This window comes from Eublepharis macularius, chromosome 2 (assembly GCF_028583425.1).
Source record: "Eublepharis macularius isolate TG4126 chromosome 2, MPM_Emac_v1.0, whole genome shotgun sequence".
NCBI lineage: Eukaryota > Metazoa > Chordata > Lepidosauria > Squamata > Eublepharidae > Eublepharis > Eublepharis macularius.
In genome coordinates, this window is record NC_072791.1 from 219518982 (window position 1) to 219538205 (window position 19224).

The 19224-nt window shown below is 45.2% G+C and overlaps 1 protein-coding gene across 6 annotated transcripts in view; it reads right to left on the reverse strand.

Annotated features, from left to right (window-relative positions):
• Positions 1-19224, reverse strand: part of SLC39A10 (solute carrier family 39 member 10) — a 76447-nt gene that overhangs the window by 44760 nt on the left and 12463 nt on the right. For 2 of the 6 annotated variants that reach the window (XM_054970885.1, XM_054970882.1), the window contains exon 1: positions 1855-3592. The exons of 1 other annotated variant lie outside the window; for it this stretch is intronic. In XM_054970885.1, coding sequence (XP_054826860.1) covers positions 1855-1930 — 76 coding nt within the window. In that variant the 5' untranslated portion in view covers positions 1931-3592. Of the gene's footprint in view, positions 1-1854; positions 3593-4963; positions 5028-5065; positions 5085-5907; positions 6085-19224 lie in introns of those variants that run through there. 3 more of the 6 variants (XM_054970886.1, XM_054970889.1, XM_054970883.1) reach the window with 3 other exon arrangements.

A 19224-nucleotide genomic window follows, 5' to 3' on the forward strand; every position in this document is an offset into this window, starting at 1 on the left:
GTTTATATATATTTTGTCTGCAACCTTGTCCATACAGAGCTCTGAACTGGAGCAGGGCCAGACAAATTGCTCCCCTTCCTACGTCATTGATAGGGAGACATGCCTAACCTGATTCTTACACCTGTAAATATTTGTTGTTCTCGAGGGATCATGAATCTTTTGCTTTGTATTGGGTTGGTGACCTTAGCTCAGATGGGTTTTGATCTGAAGTGGTATCTGAATGGGAAGATCTGTCTTCTCCATGATCTGTTGTTAATGAGATCTAAGAAAGGTCTGAAGTGGTCTTGCCTATAGACGACCCCAAAGGTATTGCATTGTAGGTAGCAACTAGCAAACCCATCAGTTTCAGTAGTGTTGTGAGAAGTGATTATGCACTCTGATGACAGTCTCAGTCAGCAGTTTGGTCTTCCTGACCTTTTCTTTGGTGAGGGATAGAAAAAACCCTTTTGGTGACTGTGATCTAACCCAGGTGTTCAAGCTTGTAGGGACTGAATGGTGAATTGAGTGTTGTGGTGAGATTTTCTCTTGAACCGATCAGGAGATCATCTGGGTACAAGTGAACATGAATACCCCCTGTCTCTGAAACATATGATGAGGTTGATCATGAATTTTGTAAATACTCTCGGTGTGACGGACAGGCCAAAACAGGATGGCTCAGAACTGCCAATTTTTATTTTTAATTTTTTTTTTTTTAAACATAAAATCTTAGATAATTTTGATGGGCTGTCAGAATTGGTACATGGAGGTATGTCTCTGTGAGATCTGTAGATGTCATGTGTTCTTCCGATTGATTAGTCACTGCGACTGAGCCCAGAGTCTCCACTCAGAAGTGATATAATTTGATAAACTTGTTCAAAAAACTTGAGGTCTAATAACACCCTCCAGTCCCTATTCTTTTTAGGGACTGAGAAGAAGATTGAGTAGACCCCTTTCTGGAGGGCAGCTTTCAAATTGTATGGAATAGCCTTGTGAGACTATGTGTAAGGCCTGCCTGCTTGTCAACCTAAGCTTGATGGTAAAGAGTAGTTGGCCTCTCACGGGACAGCTAGCAAGTTCTGTCTTAGAGATCTGGGTATTAAGGTTGATCTCTTTCCCCGTGTGGAGAACTGTCTGTTTGATCTTGGGAAAAGGTAAGCATTATCCCCACAATACAGCTGGAGAGCTGGGACTGAGAGGACTGGTTTATCCAAGACCATATGGAAAGTTCATGGCAGCAGTGAGAAGTAAACCTGCAGAGGACTGCATCACTGTTCAGTTATTTAACCGCTATACTACAAGTGTGGTCTTAAAAAACCCCCCTTATTAAAGGGTTGCCTAGATTAACCTCAGGATGGCCATTTGGAATCTTGTCTGGACCTTAGTAGTGCGTGTTATGAATAAAAGGCTGAGGTCCAATGGATCTCCTCTCAGATTGTTTGAGTGTTTTTGGCAACACATTCTTCTGTCCTAGGTCTCAATCTAGATCTTTCCCAGGGCACCCCCAAATAGCTTGTCTCTCTGAAAGAGGTAAGCCAGGATGATATTTTTAGAGTGTGAATCTGCTGGCCATGCTCTTACTCAAGTGTGCCAGCTTGTCACTGCTGTCAAGACCATAATCCTAGAAGAAAAAGGTAAATGTATCCAGGATGATGTCTGCCTTGAAGGTATTGACCCTTACATTTCTGTTTGCCCCTTCAATGGGGGCAGCTATTGTTGTACAGGAGGAGTTGGATCAGTTTCCAGATCCATACTTCTGACACTCTTGAGGCAATAGAGACAATAGCTGTAGCCTTAATAGCCATGGTCATGGCCTCGTGAGCTCTTGTTAGCATGGCCTCTCTCTTCTTGTCTAAGTGGTCTCTGACTGATCCTTACCCATCTTCTGACCAGAGCCCAGATGACTGAAGAGTAGCCACTGGAGGTTCCATCGCAGGTACCTGCAACAACTCATAGCAAAGAAAGGTAGTAAGTACAGTTTTTTGGGGGGGGACCAAGTTTGAGGATTATTAATTGGCTTATGGTGTAGAACACTCAGCCTTGAACCTTCTCCACAAATATTCTGGAAATGGGAGGACCTTTTCTGAGGAACCTTCACGAGGAAGTGACTCGTTTCCCTGGGCTGGATTTGGTATTCCCAGTCTAAGGGTCCTACTCCCCCAAGGCTAATTTTTACAGCTCTAAGGCTGAGAATGTCTTAGGTGTAAATTCTGGTAGACCTCAGATTCTGACAGCTGGACTGACTGCTCTGGTAGGGATATTTCTTCCTTTGCCACATCTGAAGGAATTCATCCTTCTCCCTGTCATTACAAACTCTATCTGAGGGCGATCCCCCTGCTCCGTGGGGATCCCTGACTGATAAACGTTGCAAACTGCCTTATTCTGACTCAGACCATCGGTCAGTGTTATCTCCTCAGACTGGCAGCAGGTCACCAGGGTCTCAGAAAGAGGTTTTTCTCCTCATCTACCTAAACTCTTAAACTGGAGTTAATGGGGAACAAACCTGGATCTTTTGCATACAAAGCAGAAGCTCTTCCACAGAGCTACAGCCTTACTCATGGAGGGAGGAGGTAGACACCACACCACTATTTCCTCTCTCCTGGTTAGTCTTAAGAGTTAAAAGGTTCAAAGACACCGGCAAAATTGCGCCCTTTATACATTACCCATCTGACAGGGAAAGGCAGGGCTAGATCCTGTTGTAAAAGCAGGGCTAAATCCAAAGGGGAAAGGCCTGCTGTAAAATCTCCAGCCAGGAGATTGGCATGGGCACATTCACATGGAGCCAGGGCTGAGGAGATTCCTGGAATCTTTATAGGGCCAAGGTGCTTCTGACTGGTAAAGTAACAGGATTTCCTCCCTCACAGTCAGTCTAATTGCTGACAGGAATTCTGGAGATATAACACGCTCAGGGGAACACTTACGTGGCCCTCCTGGGCTTGTCGGCTGGAGCTCTGGGTGTCTGGATTATGTTTCAGCCATGTTTCTCCTGCCAGGAGATTGGCAAGTGCGTTGCGTTGTTTCCCGCCAAAATTGAGCTCCACCAGGTGGCGCTGTTCTCAGCTGGCTGGCTGAGGCACGCTGTTTGAACAAGCTCCCTCTGTGGAAGAGGGGGCTGTTGAGAGGCCTGCGTCTCTTCCAAGGCCATTTCCTTGCCGGGGAACACATACAGCCTCAGAGGCATGTTGGTGCCGGCTGGGCCTGTTCCCGCCATCGGTAGGACGGCACTCCATGGGAACAGCCCATATTCTCCTTGCCAGGGAACCCATACAGCCTCAGAGGCATGCTGGTGCTGGCTGGGCCTGTTCCCGCCACCGGAAGGATGGCTCTCCATGGGAACAGCCCAAATTCTTCTCCATGAAGCTTTCCTCAGAGTCCAATGACTCTCTAGAGACCATCTCGTCCTCTTCTTTTCATTCTTTGGCAAGAGGAGTAAAAGAAGAGGAAATGGGAGGAGAGTAAGGTAATGAAGTAAGTAAGGAGTAAGGTAAAGAATGATTTGAGGAAGAAGAAAGATAAATAAGAGATAAAGAGAAAAAAAGGCAGCAGAGCTAGTCTGCTGCAGAACTGCTCTCCCTGGAGGCAGGAACAGAACTGAAGAGAGGGTGGTCCCACAGGCTAGACAGGAAGAGGAAGAAAGTTAGTTCCTGCCTCCCTGATTGGATGGTGGGAATCACCCAAGATGTCCTCCGCCTCAGAGGGAGAACATGGCCCAGTACAACTTTCAAAGTGCTATAATCTGGATGGGCATAACAGCCAAGACAAGAACGGCAACCTGTGAATATTTAGCAAGGATGGTGGGTGCTTTGAGTCAGACCCTGTTGACATGGACGTCTTTAAGGTTGAAGTAAGCTTTTCTCAGATCATAAAAACGAATTGCAGGAACTGTCTAGGCTCCCGTTGTCTGGGAGGGGCCACGGCTCAATGGTAGAGCATCTTTTTGGCATGCAGAAAGTCCCAGGTTCAACCGCTGGTGTCTGCAATTAATAGGACAGGTGAAAAAGACTTCAGAGCACTGCTGCAAGTTGAGTAGACAGTACCGACCCTGCTGAAATGATGGCCCAATTCGGTATAAGGCAGCTTCATGCAAGCAGAGGGTTACATAGGAATGCCAATTTCAGAGACAAGGCATTCTGAACAACCAATTCCAACCTGCCGTTTTGGTCTTCATAGGAAGGTTATTTTCAATTAACTCTCAAGCTACTAAGCAGGAACCTAACAGGAATCTTGGATCCTGCTCACAGATCTGTCCTTGGTTGGAGTCAACTTTAATAGTTCTGCCCCAGGGAAGAAGTTTCTATCATACTGAAAGTATACACGATATAATCGTTTTTTTAAAAATGTGCATGGATGTGGGTGATCAATTAAAAGCACCCATAGCCACTTGAAGTTCTCGTCCACAAAGATACACGTATATATCCTCCCAGACAGATTTCAAGACCCACTGTAAGAGATTCTTCTCTTAACAGAAACCGACTCTTCACAAATGAGCATAAAGATATGCCAGCCGGCACTGGGAAATGGTACGGCAGCTTTCTTAGCGTTCTACGGATCTCAGATTTTCCTAACTCTGACTGAAGGCAGCTTTAGTGGTACTCACTAGTTAAACAGTCAATATCCACTAGTTAAACTGTAAATAGCTAATGTCTGTTGCCTGCTACGTATTCTGTTGGCATAGAATTCCAAATGCATTCCAAGGAAATAAGAGAGCCGGGAGGACATAAGAGGCTTATAAAAATCATGAACAAGGAAGAATGGAGAGAGAAAGTGTTTATCACATGAGAACTCAGGGTCAAACAATAAAGTCAAATGACAGCAGATTCAGCACAGACGGTACTTCTTCACTCAGTATACAAGAGACTCAAATTCCCTACCACCAGCTTAAAAGATTTTGAAAAAAGAGTTACAAAATCTCCATTTAGAGCAGATCTTTTATCCCTATTAGCCAAAATAAAGAATCATGGAACCTCCACATCTGGAGGCAATATACCAGACACCGGGCACCCAGAATAGGAGCCATCACAAGCTACTGCAGAGGTTCTCAGAGGCAGCCAGCTGACCATTCTCACAGACAATGCTGGAGTGAACTAACCTTTGGTATGATACAACAAGGCATTTCATCATGTTATGGAGCTGAGAACGCTCAACCTCTGACAATCCCCCAGGTGGGAAGAAACTCCTACTGTGTAATTAGATCTGCCTCTTTTATGTGACTCCACAAACCTATTTAGCCCAAATTAAATGGTTCTTTCCTAACGTATCACCTGCATTTCTGAACACTCCTGTTTCTACTTCATTCATTATCTGCATACCTTAACAATCCACATCAACAAAGCCCTTTCCCTGTTTTAGTGCTACCTCTTCAGCAAAACTGATTTCATGTTGTCATGGTTGCTACCTTCCTGCCACAGACAACAAGGGAATCGTGGAGGTATCGCCTCTATCTTTCAATCGTGGGCGTACATTCTTTCCTTTGGAGTGCACCAATTTGCATCGTATTATTTTCCTTGCTCCCAGTATCAAAGCCTATGACATTCCTTTGCACGCTACATCTGCATCTCTCAGTTTCTGCTGAAGGACAGCAGTCTTTCAGCCCTATCTTTCTTTTCTCCAGAAGAAACCGACTAAGGAAGCGTTCGATTAACACAGCAACATGTTTAGAGTTCAAAGTGGTTTCTGAATTTAAGGGCGGTTTTTGACGAAAAAAAAAAAATTTAAATACGCACATTCATTATTCAATAGGAAGGAATGAGGCATTTTGTAAGATTGGCATCTTCATTTTTATCTGAGAGATGCACAGCACATTAATGAGTTTGCTACCCTAAAACCAGAGCTGGGATGTCAGGTGACTGACTGCCTACAGCCTGGAAACATCGGATGTACTCAAATACTGCATGAAGCCAAGCCCCTGCCTTTGTGTAGGCGGCAGCTTACCTGTTCAATCACATCGTGGTAACACCTGACAGCAAACACAGAAAAGAAGGCCTTTTGCTCTGAAGCTCTGCATAGATAGACCACTTAGGCGGAAGGACGGGACCCCCTCTGCCCTGCCCTTTCCCGCATTTTAAAACTGATCTTTGCCTGCTATGGTTGCTCTGTACATGTGACTTGCTGAATTTCCTTTTAAACAAAATTCGCCTCTACCGACAGGACGCCCAGTGCTCCTGAATAAAAGCCAAGGCCAACCAGTCTGCGTCCTGATAACCTTCATTAGCCTTAAATGCACAAACCATTGTGAGCTAATCGATAAAATTAAATCATTACAAAGGTTTAGAATGTCACTGTTTCAAGGGACTGCTAAGTAAAGCGGACTTTTCTAACTAGCACAAATCACTGTGACTACAGTCCTGCTAAATTAATGTTTTAAATACTTGAACAGAATGCAATAAAATAACCGACCCTAAAAGAAGTACATTATTAAAATATTACAATTCAGAGGCTGTTTTTAAAAATTTAATAATCCTACAAACTGGCGGATGCAAGCCCTTTAATCAGTCTACTAGGCTGACATGCTAAGGCCTGCTTCAACGTCATGCAGAATCCTTCGCTACAAGCATTTATATAGATATTGTAATTTGCTGTGAAGAACTCAGATCAAAAGACAGTCTAAAAACTTAAAAATAATTTACTTAAATTAGCCATTCTATGAGAAGCAATGGATAAACTATGCTCAACTTTTACAAAACAACACCCCATCCTAGTAAGCCATAAAGAAACATGGTTAAGGGCTCCAAGACACCGATGTGGATGAGCAGAGAGCTCCAGAATAAGCTAAGGGAGAAAAAGGAAATGTTCAGGAAATGGAGAGAAGGACAGACCTCTAAAGAGGAGCATATGAGGGTTACTAGGTACTGCAGATCAGCCATCAGAGAGGCCAAAGCTCAGTATGAGCTAGGTCTGGCCAGGGGGGCTCGCTACAATACGAAAAAACTTCTACAGATGCGTGAGAAGCAAATGCAAGGTAAAAGGCAATTGGACCGCTGTTGGGAGTAGAAGGAGAAACTCTGATGGAGGACAGAGAAAAAGCAGACAGGCTTAATGACTTTTTTGCCTCTGTTTTTTCCCTGAAGAACCTGAGCCTATCTAGAGATGGTAGAAGACAGGACAGGACACCTGGGGGGCTAGTTGACATTGACAGAGAGGTTGTGGAGAGGCATCTGGCTGCACTGGACAAATACAAATCCCCTGGGCCAGATGGGGTACGCCCAAGAGTGCTCAAAGAACTTCCTAGAGAACTTGCAGAGCCTCTGTCCATCATCTTCAAGGCCTCCTAGAGGACTGGGGATGTGCCACAAGATTGGAGAACAGCGAATGTTATCCCAATCTTTAAAAAAGGGAAGAAGGATGACCTGGGAAACTACAGGCCAGTCAGTCTGACTTCTGTTGCTAGGAAGATATTAGAGCACATTTTAAAGGGATTGATCTGTAAGCATCCGAAGGACTGCTTAGTGATCCAGCGAAGTCAACATGGTTTTGTCCCCAACAGATCTTTTCAGACCAACCTGGTTTCCTTCTTTGATCGAGTGACGAGCTTACTGGATCATGGGAACTCTGTCGACGTGATTTACCTGGATTTCAGCAAAGCTTTTGATAAGGTTCCCTATGACCTTCTAATGGGTAAAATGGAAGACTGCAGACTGGACTATAGGGCAGTTTGGTGGATAGGGAACTGGTTAGAGGACCGCACCCAAAGAGTGGTGGGTCAATGTCATTTCATCAGATTGGAGGGAGGTATCCAGTGAGGTGCCACAGGGCTCGGTTTTGGGTCTTTTTTATGAATGTTCTGGATGAAGGGGTAAGGAGTGGCAAACACCCAAGAAGAGTTAAAATTCAACAAGACCTGAATACTCTGGAGAAGTGGGTGGTTGTGAACAGGATGCAATTCAACATAGGTAAGTGCACAGTATTACATCTGGGCCACAAAAATGTGAAGCACAAATACTGGATAGGAGATACACTTCTGAGTAGTAGTGTATGCAAAAGAGATCTTGGGGTAAGAGTGGAGTGTAAACTAAATATGAGTAGTCAGTGTGATGCGGTGGCAAAAAAGGCAAATCCAGTCTTGGGTTGTATCAAAAGGGCTGTTGCATCAAAATCACAGGAGGTCATAGTCCCTTTCTATATTGCCTTGGTCAGGCGGCACCTGGAGTACCCAGGTGGAGTACCCAGTTCTGGAGGCCTTACTTCAAAGAGGATGTGGACAAAATCAAGAGGGTGCAGAAGAGAGTGATGAGAATGATCAGGGCTCTAGAGACTGAGCCCTACCAAGAAAGGCTGAGGGCCTTGGGAATGTTTAGTTTGGAGAAAAGGAGATTGAGGGGCGACATGATTGCTCTCTTTAAATATTTGAAAGGCTGTCATTTGGAGGAGGGCAAGGAGTTGTTCCAGTTGGCAGCAGATAGGACCAAAAACAACAGGCTTAAATTACAGGCAGAAAGGTAGTGGCTGGATATTAGTAAAAACTTTTTCATGGTCAGAGTAGTTCAAAGGTGGAATCAGCTGTCTGGGGAGGTGCTGAGCTCCCCTTCACTGGCAGTTTTCAAGAAGAGGCTGGATAAATATTGGCCAGGGATGCTTTAGGTTGATCCTGCACTGGGCAGGGGGTTGGAGTAGAAGGTCTGTATGGCCCCTTCCAACTCTGTGATTCTGGGATTCTGTGAAAGACAACTCCTCTAATGCTTCTTGCCAATTAAAACAGCAGTTCAACGGAGGCTGGGTGTGCGTGTGTGTTTGTTTTTCTTTTGTTCTGACCCTGTCACTGTCTTGACTTGGTTACGGAAGCAATTACATTTCTGAACGCCTTATCGTGTTTATAAGCTTTAAGCAATCTCATCAGGGTAAGAAGCGGAACAGAACCATGAAAACGCACTGCAAAGTCTTCTGAGGAATCACAACGCGGGAGCAACATAACGGTATGTGGTGTGACATCTTAAAATTGCCCCTCCACACAAGGTCAGATGTGTCCCGTGTGGAGCAGAAGCATCACATCACATTTGCTGGGTTGCTTCTCGCTGGAGGCAACCCTTATGCCTTGCTTCTGGGTAGACGTGCATCCCGCTGTGCTGGAAATGCAAGAGGACACCAGACAACACCATAGGCCTGTTCTAACACCTTTTTCCTGGGACAAGAGCGTTTTCACTCATTTCTGGAAGCTGCTTCCAGTAACAACAGAAGCAGGACGCAAATCTTTTAAATTAATTAGCTGAAACGGGGGATTGCCCAAGGCCGCCTAGTGGGTTAATGAGAGACAACATTTGTATCCAGACCTTCTCAATTTATAACTATGTCTTCACCACCATACTACACCAACTCTTACTTTGGAGTAAGCTTTCATTTTATTTATCTGAATCCAAATCTGATAGCATCCATTTATACCCCACCTTGGTCCCCAATGGGAGAAATACGTTTGGCTGGGAGCGTGTGACTGGGCCAAGGTCACCCCAAGTGAGCTTTCATGATAGACTGGGGATTCGAACCTGGAGTTCTCAGATCCTACTCTGACACTCTAACCACTACACTCACTGGCTGCTGAACTCCGATACACGCATGCATGCCTGGTAGACTTGAGAGCCAATGGGGCGCAGCAGTCAGCGTCGGACTAGGATCTGGGGGACTCCAAGGTTTGATTCCCCACACGGCCGTGGAAGCTTCTGGGTGACCTTGGGCCAGTCTTGCACTCTCAGCCTAACCCACCTGACAGGGTTGTTGTGAAGAAAAAATGGAGGAGAGGTAAATTACATAAGCTGCTTTAGGAAGCAAGGTGGCCTATAAATGAGATGAATTTGCACACTCTGTAGCTTGGATGTACCTTTTCAGATCCCATGAATGAATCTAGAGCATGCAGTTCTTAATATCCTGAATCATCATTGTTAATTCATGTTAGGCAGGGCTTTTTTTCTGGGAAAAGAGGTGGTGGAACTCAGTGATGGAACTCAGGACCGCACAACGACATCACTTTGGGTCAGCTGGAACAAGGCGGGAGTTTTTTAAAGTGTAAATCGCCCCCTGATCTCCAGACAGGGTAATTTAGTTTGCCGTCCACACCACTGGAATGGCGCGAAGGGCAATCTCAACTTCTCTCTGTCTGGAGATCAGAGGGCGGGGCCACCAGCCACGTGACCATTTTCAAGAGGTGCCGGAACTCCGTTCCACTGCGTTCCTGCTGAAAAAAAAGCCCTGATGTTAGGACTGCTATCTCATAATTATCCTGGGACAGTCTCAACGCTAATTGTGTAAACAACACCCCCAATATAAAAATGTAACCCAATACACACCTATCAACTGAAAAATTACACACACCCACCATCCCTTTCATGACAACACAACATTCGCTTTAAAATGGTTGCTTAAGATTCGGAAGGTGTTACTTTTTGTTCAAAGCCAAAAGGCACCAGAAGAGGAGGTGGAGGTCTTTCGAACCCCTGGTACCTGATCTTTTAACTGCAAATGCCAGGGATTAAACCTGGACTGGCTGCGTGCCAAGCAGGTACGCTGCCACAGAGCCACAGTGCCTTCCTCTGGTAAAGATTTCCTTAAGGCAGGCTGTGATGAAGAAGGCAGAGGCTGCACAAATTGATGGGAGAAAACTAGAATACCTGCTGCACAGAACTAAGCCGTCACGTGGGTTCACACAGCGGAGAGACGGTCCTTCAATTATGAGGCTCCAACTCCTGCCAACTCACGACTCCCGTTTTACTCCTGTTGTGCCTTCTGGGTTTTCCTCTAGAGCAACCCCAAATACAGTAATTGATAGGTTACCCAATCTGGAAGTTACAAGCAACGTGGCTTGACATGGCCAGATCCCCTGAGCCTGAAAGGGAGAATAACTTTCGAGCCAGATGAAAAGACACTCTTAGCAACAGTCCCAACCTGCTTTCCTAATAACAAAGCGGGCCACGATCACCACTGAAATCTTCACCTTAACTGAAAGGCTTAGCTGCAACTCCATCAAGTGAATTCCTTCCAGAATATCAGCATTTTTAAACAGCATCACCATTCCCCAAATTTAGTTTTAGCTTGTTCACCTTCATCCATCTGACCATGTCTTCAGATGCTGAGGCAGGCCAGAAACAGCTGTCCCTGGCTGCTGTGTGAATGATAAACAGATCCGTCTGTATATTGAAGGCACCCAGCTCCCAAACTCTGGATCTTCTACATCTGCAAAAGAGACAATTCTGCCCTCCCCATTGAAAAGTCCCAAGCCCCTCCAGACAAAAAAACTCAAAACGCACACATCTGGGACAGAAATGCCTACCAAATATTCCAACTGATCCAACAGAGAGGAAAGATCAACTGCAATGAAGGCCACTGATAAATTCCACAGGACGAGCTAAGAACCATAACCTCTACCCAGCAGCAGACACGGATCCATCTACCAGCGCGACTCAAACAGTCTCTCTCACATAGCCACATTTTTGAAGCAAGAATGCAGTGGGTTATGGAAAGTTACGTAATTCAGAAATACCTGAAGTCGCTCTGCCACTACACGCTTGATCATCTTGCCCCAAAAAGGGAACCTGGAGATAAATTGGCCAGATCCTCCCCGAATACAGCTTCTTTAGAGATGGCCTAACCACCGCTTGTTTTAAAGTCCAAAGGAATGCATGATACTGCTTGTGAGGATATACTCATTATCTCAGTCAACAAGTCTCGCACTTCCACCCAGTGAGATTTAATCAGCCAAGATGGGCCAGGATCTAATTGGTAGGTGGTGGCCTTCACCACTCCGAGCAGGTTCTCAACACCAGTCAGGGAGAAGCCCAAAATAGTCAAAGCAAATGGGACAATTTAAGGCTTTTGACACTATCACAGTTTGGCATCTGCTTTAATTCTGTTTAAAAACAACAACAATGGTTATACTAAATGTCACTGGAATACAATACCCTGAAGTCTTAGTGTAATACGAACATGTTAAAATTTGAGACTTCTCTCTTGAAACTGAATTCCACATCTTCTATCAAGCACTCTGAGACTTAGAAGAATTATTCAGCAGGAGATCCATTACTTTTTTTAAAAAATTAAATTTTAAAACACGTCTACCGGAGAGGGTGCATAGGTTATTCCCACCCCCACCCCCCAAGAAATTCACCCACAATAATCCTAGTAGGGAAAAAGACAGGCACAATATCTGTCTCCCTCCCAACCAATTAACACCAACAGCAACTAGAAAAAGTGCAAATGGGAAGGATTAAAACCCTTCTCCCACCTTCCATGAAGGTCTCCAAGCTCCTTAAAATACATATTGGAAGATCTGATCTTTCTCATAACATGGAAGAGTAAGCTTTGAGGCCTTAACAACGTAATTTATTCCACAAAGAGAAAATATAACTTGAGTACAAAAACTGTAAGTGTACAGTAAGCCATGTTTTGTATTTACTGTTATAGCAAGTATGACTTGTTTGTCACACTCAACACAACAGCACAGACTTTCCATCTCACAGAAAAAGAATCTGTGTTGCCTAGTATATAGTGCTCTCTTGCTTCTGCAAAGTTAATAATAACAACAACATTTGATTTATATACTGCCCTTCAGGATGACTTAACACCCACTCAGAGCAGTTTACAAAGTACGTTATCATCCCCACAACAAACACCCTGTGAGGTGGGTGGGGCTGAGAGAGCTCCAAGAAGCTGTGACTGACCCAAGGTCACCCAGGTCGCTTCAAGTGGAGGAGTGGGGAATCAAACCCAGTTCTCCAGATTAGAGTCCCGCGCTCTTAACCACTACACCAAACTGGCTGTCAAGTTCTAACGCAATCCACCATTCTTAACTCTGCACTGAGCTATGGCCCTCTACTTCAAGAATCTTGTTTAGGATTTCTTGCATGTGCCCAGAAACCCAAAGAGATATCTAGTAAGTTCAGCCAGCTTTCCTCATCTCTGAAGAGATAAAACTGTGCAGTGCAAAAGGTATGTGGGATGTATAACTGACGACTTTGAATTATGCTCTTCCCTAGCAAAGAGATCATGTTTAGGAGAAAACCAACAAGTGTTAATTATTATAGCAAACAATTAGTATGCACTTCTACTACGCTAATGCCTGAATTGTAGAATGGAAAACTTCATTTAAACCAGTAATCTAAATTCATTTCTCCCCTGATGCTTCGACTCACCTTGATGTCAGTCAATTCAACCTGTTTCAAACTTCTGTAAAGATTTTTAAAATGGTTATATTTGCGATCTCTTAGAGGATGCCCTTATTACCAACAGCCATTAGCGCTTTCTCTTCAAAAATAAAAGTAAAACCTTCATCGTAAGCATATTCAAGAGTAATCCATGTGCCTGGGAATGAATCTGTATATGATCAAGAGAACACGAGCTCTGACAAAACACTGTAAAATGGCTTCATCGCTAAATGTCTTTTAAAATTCATAGCAGGGAACTGCTGTGAACAGAAAAACACAACAGTAAAATAGAAAAATACTCTTCCCCATCTGTAATCATACTATTTCAAGCCTTTAAAAGGACGCTGCTATCACGTAATAATCTTTAGCATCCACTGGCTGAATAAATGGCAAACAATTTAGATCTTTTGTATGCTGGATTTCTATGTATTAACCCTCAAACACAGCATAATAGTTTGTCCTTTCACGCTCTGCTATTTGGCACTGACAAGTCAGAAATCCAACAAATACATTTAGGAGTTAACTAAAGAAATCTTGGTCGTATTTTTGAAATACATATGATCTGCTCGCAGATTCTTCTTAGGGGTGGGGAAGAACAGTTAACATTTGAATTCCACAAAAGGGCTGGAGCAAACGTACCACCAGCTGAATTCAGCTAATGGAGCAGAACTCCCCCTATCCTGTTTATGTTGAGCTCAAGGGACCCTCCAGAGAAGTGTGGGGTAATATGCAGTGGGAAGGGGACACTAGCAAAACTCCTGCACCCTTTTTTGCTGGAGGTGCTCTTTGGATTCAATCTAGATATTTAGCTATTGGAAGAAACGAGTATGCTTATCTATCCCTTACCTCAATTCATCATACTAAGATCATCTGTCCACTATAATATTTAACAATAAAAAACCGTTTTGCAGCATTATTTATTTTACTAGCAACAAAGCCTGTTGTGGGAAAAAATACAACGGGCTCTAGAAAGGGGAGGGTGGGCCGGCGGGCATTCCCTCCTCCTACGTCACTGATGCCAGCTGGAAGAAGGCGGGGAGGGGCAAGCATGGCCCCCTCCTCTGCACCTAACCCAGCTGAGTGAAGGGGGACGGGCATTGTCACCTGCTCCACTCCTGATCTCGGCCAGGTGAAGGGGGGAGCGAGCATTGCCACCTGTTTTGCTCCTGATTTGAGCTGGGTGAAGAGGGGATGGGCCCTTCCTCCTGCTCCATGCCTGTTCCCTGCTGGGTGAAAGGAGGTCCGGCATTGCCACCTGCTCTGCACCTGATCCAAGCTGGGCGAGGGTGGGCGGGGATTGCCACCTGCTCTGCACCTGATCCAAGCTGGGTGAGGGTGGGCGGGGATTGCCACTTGCTCTGCTCCTGATCACAGCTAGGGTGAAGGCAAGGGCCGGGCATTGCCACCTACTCCACTCCAGATCCCAGCTGAGTGAAGGCGAGAGAAGGGCACTGCCACCTTCTTTGCTCCTCATCCAGCTGGGTGAATGCAGGGAGTGGGCATTGCCAACTGCTCCTCTCCTGATCCCAGCTAGGTGAAGGTGGAGGGTGGGCATTGCCACCCGCTTTGCTCCCGATGCCAGCTGGATTAAGACAGGGGTTGGACATTGCCACCTACTCCGCTCTTAATCCCAGCTGGGTGAAGACAGGGCGTGGGCATTGCCCCCTCTCTGCTCCTGATCCCAGCTGGGTGACAGGTATTGCCATCTGCTTAACTACTGATCCCAGCTGGGTGAAGGCAGGGGATGGGCATTGTCACCAACTCCCCTCCTGATCCCAGCTGAGTGAAGACAGGTAGCGAGCATTGCCACCTGCTCTGCTCCTGATCCCAGCTGGGTGAAGGGCAGGCAGGCATTGCCACCTGCTCTACCCCTGATCCCCGCTGGCTGAAGGCGGGCATTGCCACTTGCTCTGCTTCTGATCCCAGCTGGATGAAGATGGAGGGTGGGCATTTCTACCTGCTCCGCTCTTGATCCCAGCTGAGTGAAGGGCTGGTGGGCATTGCCACTTGCTCTGCACCTGATCTCAGGTGGGTGAAGGCAGAGAGTGGGCATTGCCGCCTGCTCCGCGCTTAGACTTCCCTCCATGATGTGCTCTCTGGAGGGCTTCCCTCCACAGCAGCACCCTCTGGTGGCGCACCAGGGTATGAAGTGAATTGTCTTGAATAGCCTTTTATATAGTAGGATTGGCTTTATAATCTGCTCTCCCTGCAAACAGGCACAGAGCAGATCATAACATAAGTAAGTTTACAATAAAATCAACATCATAAAGAACAGTTTACACAATAAAATTTGGCAGCCATCCATACTGCTCAACCCTGGCCTGAATCTATCGTACGGCAAAACGAATTGTTTAGCAGGATGTATTTTGCCTGATGTACACACACCTGGGGAGGGAATCCATACTTGTGGAACTCACGCTTATTTTTCAAGACAAAAATAAATGTTTGCTTCATACATCCTTTAAGGAACAACTGACTGGACACAAATCATATCAAACAGCAGAAAAGGTTTTAATAAAGATTATAGACATAAGGATGGATCCTGCAGTCCCTCAGCAGGAGCTGCTGATGGTCTCCAATCTTTCCGGCTTTTCCTTTCTGACACAAGGAAATTGTGTTCCCAGGGTCATGGGACCCACATGAGCTAACTGTAGGGTTTCCAGGCCCAGGCTGGGAAATTCCTGGAGATTTGGGGGGTGGAGCCTGGAGAGGGCAGTTTGGGGAGGGGTGGGGCCTCAGAATGGTACAATGCCATAGAGTCCCCCCTCCAAAGCAGCCGTTTCTCCAGGGGAAGTGATCTCTGTCACCTGGAGATCAGTTGTAATTCCGGGAGAGCTCCAGCCACCACCTGGAAGCTGGCAACCTTAGCTAATTGTCGTAAGAGTTGGGAAGAGGCAGTGGAGAAAGGCAAAATGGCTCCCTCTGACCTCTTATGAGGATGGAGCTTTACTGACAGAAGAGGAAGAAGGGAGAAATGTTGCCCACTGCCCCCTACAGCTTCTCAACTGGCATGGCTATTTGTCCACACGAGTTCTTTAAGTCCAGGAAGAAAGTTTCCCAGGGACACAAGCGGCTACTGGTGGGAGGAGAAAGCCAGAAAACGGAAGGTCCTCAAGCAGTTCTTCCACTATCCTTTGAGTACTGCACAATAAATCTGCCAGCAGAAAAATAACCTACAAAATATTAATTAACGGAGGCTGTTAGACTTTGAATTTAGACTTGGTGGGTTTGAACCTAGAGGTGGAGCGGTTTTCACTCCCCAAAATGGTGGCTCTCAACCAACCACCTTTGGAGAGCCTCTTTGAAGAGCTCCCAGAGGCTTGACTATCTTGAGTTACTGTGGACTTGGGAATGCCACCTTACCACTGTCCTACACAAGCCCCGGCCAGCACGCCAGGACTTCTCCTTTTGCGGACTGCCCTTTAAGGCAAAGGAATTTGCTGCACTGCAACTTTCAGTTTCGCTGCACCGAGTTTGCAGCCCACTTTTACTTTCATTTCATTAGTGCCTCAAAACCAATATGGTATGCTTGGCTGCCTTTTCTAGGCCCCTCTCCTAGTTTATATGTCCTCAGCAAGAAACACACAGAAAGAGTCAGAAAGGGAACACACAGCACCAGTAATAAAATCCATTTTATTCCTGCTACCTAGGAGATAAAACGTGGAACATCATCGGCCTAGGCAAGCTAGCTTGTAAAAGAATAAAACAGACTCTGCTATTGAGTTGCAGTTGCCTTTTGTCTTCGTTCTGGAAAGTATTCTACTAAGAACGTCTTCCAGTTTCTTCTGTTCATTGCATGGGAATGGAATAATACGTGGGAAGTTCCTTCAGGCATCTCCTGTCTCCTGTTTCTAATCTGAAATGGCAAATGTCTGTTTGCTTGTACTTTATTGCTCTTGTGTGTACTAATACAATCTGTTCACTTATGCAACCAGATAATAAAAATCATTTTTTTTTTACTCTTGCTTGTATATTTTGGGTCCTTAAAACGAAAAAGGTAGGTAGATGGGGTTGGTAGTTTATTTACTCAGGAGAACAAAGTATAAAAACACCTAGGGGTGACATTCCCCTGCCTACCTGGCTGGTAGTGGGGGGGCACACTTCCTGGGGCATGCCCCTGGGAGGCACGGTGCACTCCCGTGCCCATAGCAGCCTGATTCAGGCTGAATCGTGCCCGAGTCGGCCTGATTTGGGCCAAATTCGACCCCTTGGTGAGTGCTGGAGCGCTCCCTGGCCACCCTTGATTGCACAATGATGTCACTTCCTGGAAATGACATCATCATGCAAGCTGGGAGCGTGTGTGCACAAACAGGAACACAGCAAAGTAAGTGCTGGGCCCCTGATCTCCCACTGGGGGGATCGAGCACTTGGCAACCCTAAGAAAACTGTTGCTGGATTAGACTAGTGGTCCATCTAGTCCAGCACCCTTTATCACACAGTGGCCAACCAGTTACTCTGGAGGACCAGCAACAGGGCATAGAGGTTGAGGTCTTCCCCGGATGTTGCCGTCTGGCAGTGGTATTCGGAGGTTTACTGCCTCTGAATGTGGCTGTTCTCTTTAGTCACCGTGGCTAGTAGCCACTGATGGACCTCTCTTCCATGAATCAGTCTAATACGCTTTTAAAGTTGTCTATGCTGGGAGCCACCACTCCATCCTTTGCAGCAAATTCCATATTTTAATCACTGGTTGTGTAAAGATGTATTTCCTTTTGTCCATCCTGAATTAACTGCCAGTCAACATCATGGGATGGCCCTGAGTTCAAGCCACAAGAGGAAATATAACGGCCAGAAAATGAAGTCTGGTTTGCAGCTTCAAAGGTGGAATTTTGCAGTTGGAATTTTCACATTTTATTGTGAAACGAGCACCATCAATGATAAGAGAGGAAATGGAGTAATAGGCTTCATATTCTCACAAACACCTTAGTACCACTTGCAAATAAATACATTCATACATACATTTAAATAAAAACTGGGTTTGGGGGAGGATGCAATTAGAAGATTATTAATACGGCTGAAGAATATTTTTCTGTGAATTCACAAGTGCAACAGATTTTTTAAAAATCATTCAGTTGGTGTAAATGGAGTAGCTGATCACCTGGACAGGGTCTAGAAAAATCTTTCTCCGACATGCACATTCTTGTTTCAAGTTGTTTTCCTTTCTGAGTATAAAGTGCTCAGACTTGATTATGGGGGCACTTGTTAATGGCCAGATAGATTATTTGTAAAGGCTCAATACCCTTAAACGAAAGAAACTAAGAAAAAGGTGGCTAATAGACACTGTGCCTTTCCTTCTAACACCTTTCCACAGACCTTTTCAGTTATTTAAGTCTATGTTAGCCCACTCAAGCTAAGCTCCCTCTGTCCTCCAGAGACAAACACTAACACAGTTACACCTTTCTAAACCCATCAGCTACAATGGATTAAAAGGTGTAATTCCACTGAGGACTGCGCTGTGAGTCTTTCAAAAGCACTTCCAACTCTACAGAAGATACACTCTACATTTTTAGGTTGTTAAAGTGCATGTATGGTAACACCTTTACGGTCATCTAGCGTTCAAGATGTGATGTGCGTTACTTAGAGCTCTTTAGCTGTAAGTGTTCAAAGCAAAGACGAACTGCTAGATATAAATATGGGTATTGGATGTAGGAGAGATGAAGTGGGTAGGTCTATACTGAGATTCTGGATTTGGATTACAAGCGTTATGGCTTTCCTGTTTTAATCCGGTTACGTAATCCCTGGATAGTTTTGTCTCTGGAGAGGATTTAGACATCTCTGAGATGATAGCAACACACCCTTTTTCAACATAGCCATTGAGTGTCCTGAGCCTGTGACTTAACGATTTTCCAGGATGAAATTCTTTCCTGGTTGCACTTTTGGGGCAGAATTCTAGATAGGCGGCTTCACGGTTTTTCTATTTAGGGCATCATTACTGATCCAGGAAAGCACTATTCAGTGTTCTGGAGAAATATGCAGCCCCTCCCTCTTTTTCACAGAACTGGTATGAGTTATTCAATGTGCAAAAACAGTTGGGGAAAATGTAAACAAATAAAACCTTCCACCTCATGTGAAAGTATGCATCAAGTTTGCGAAGATTTGAAACAGGTGCTCCATGTGGTATCACGCACTA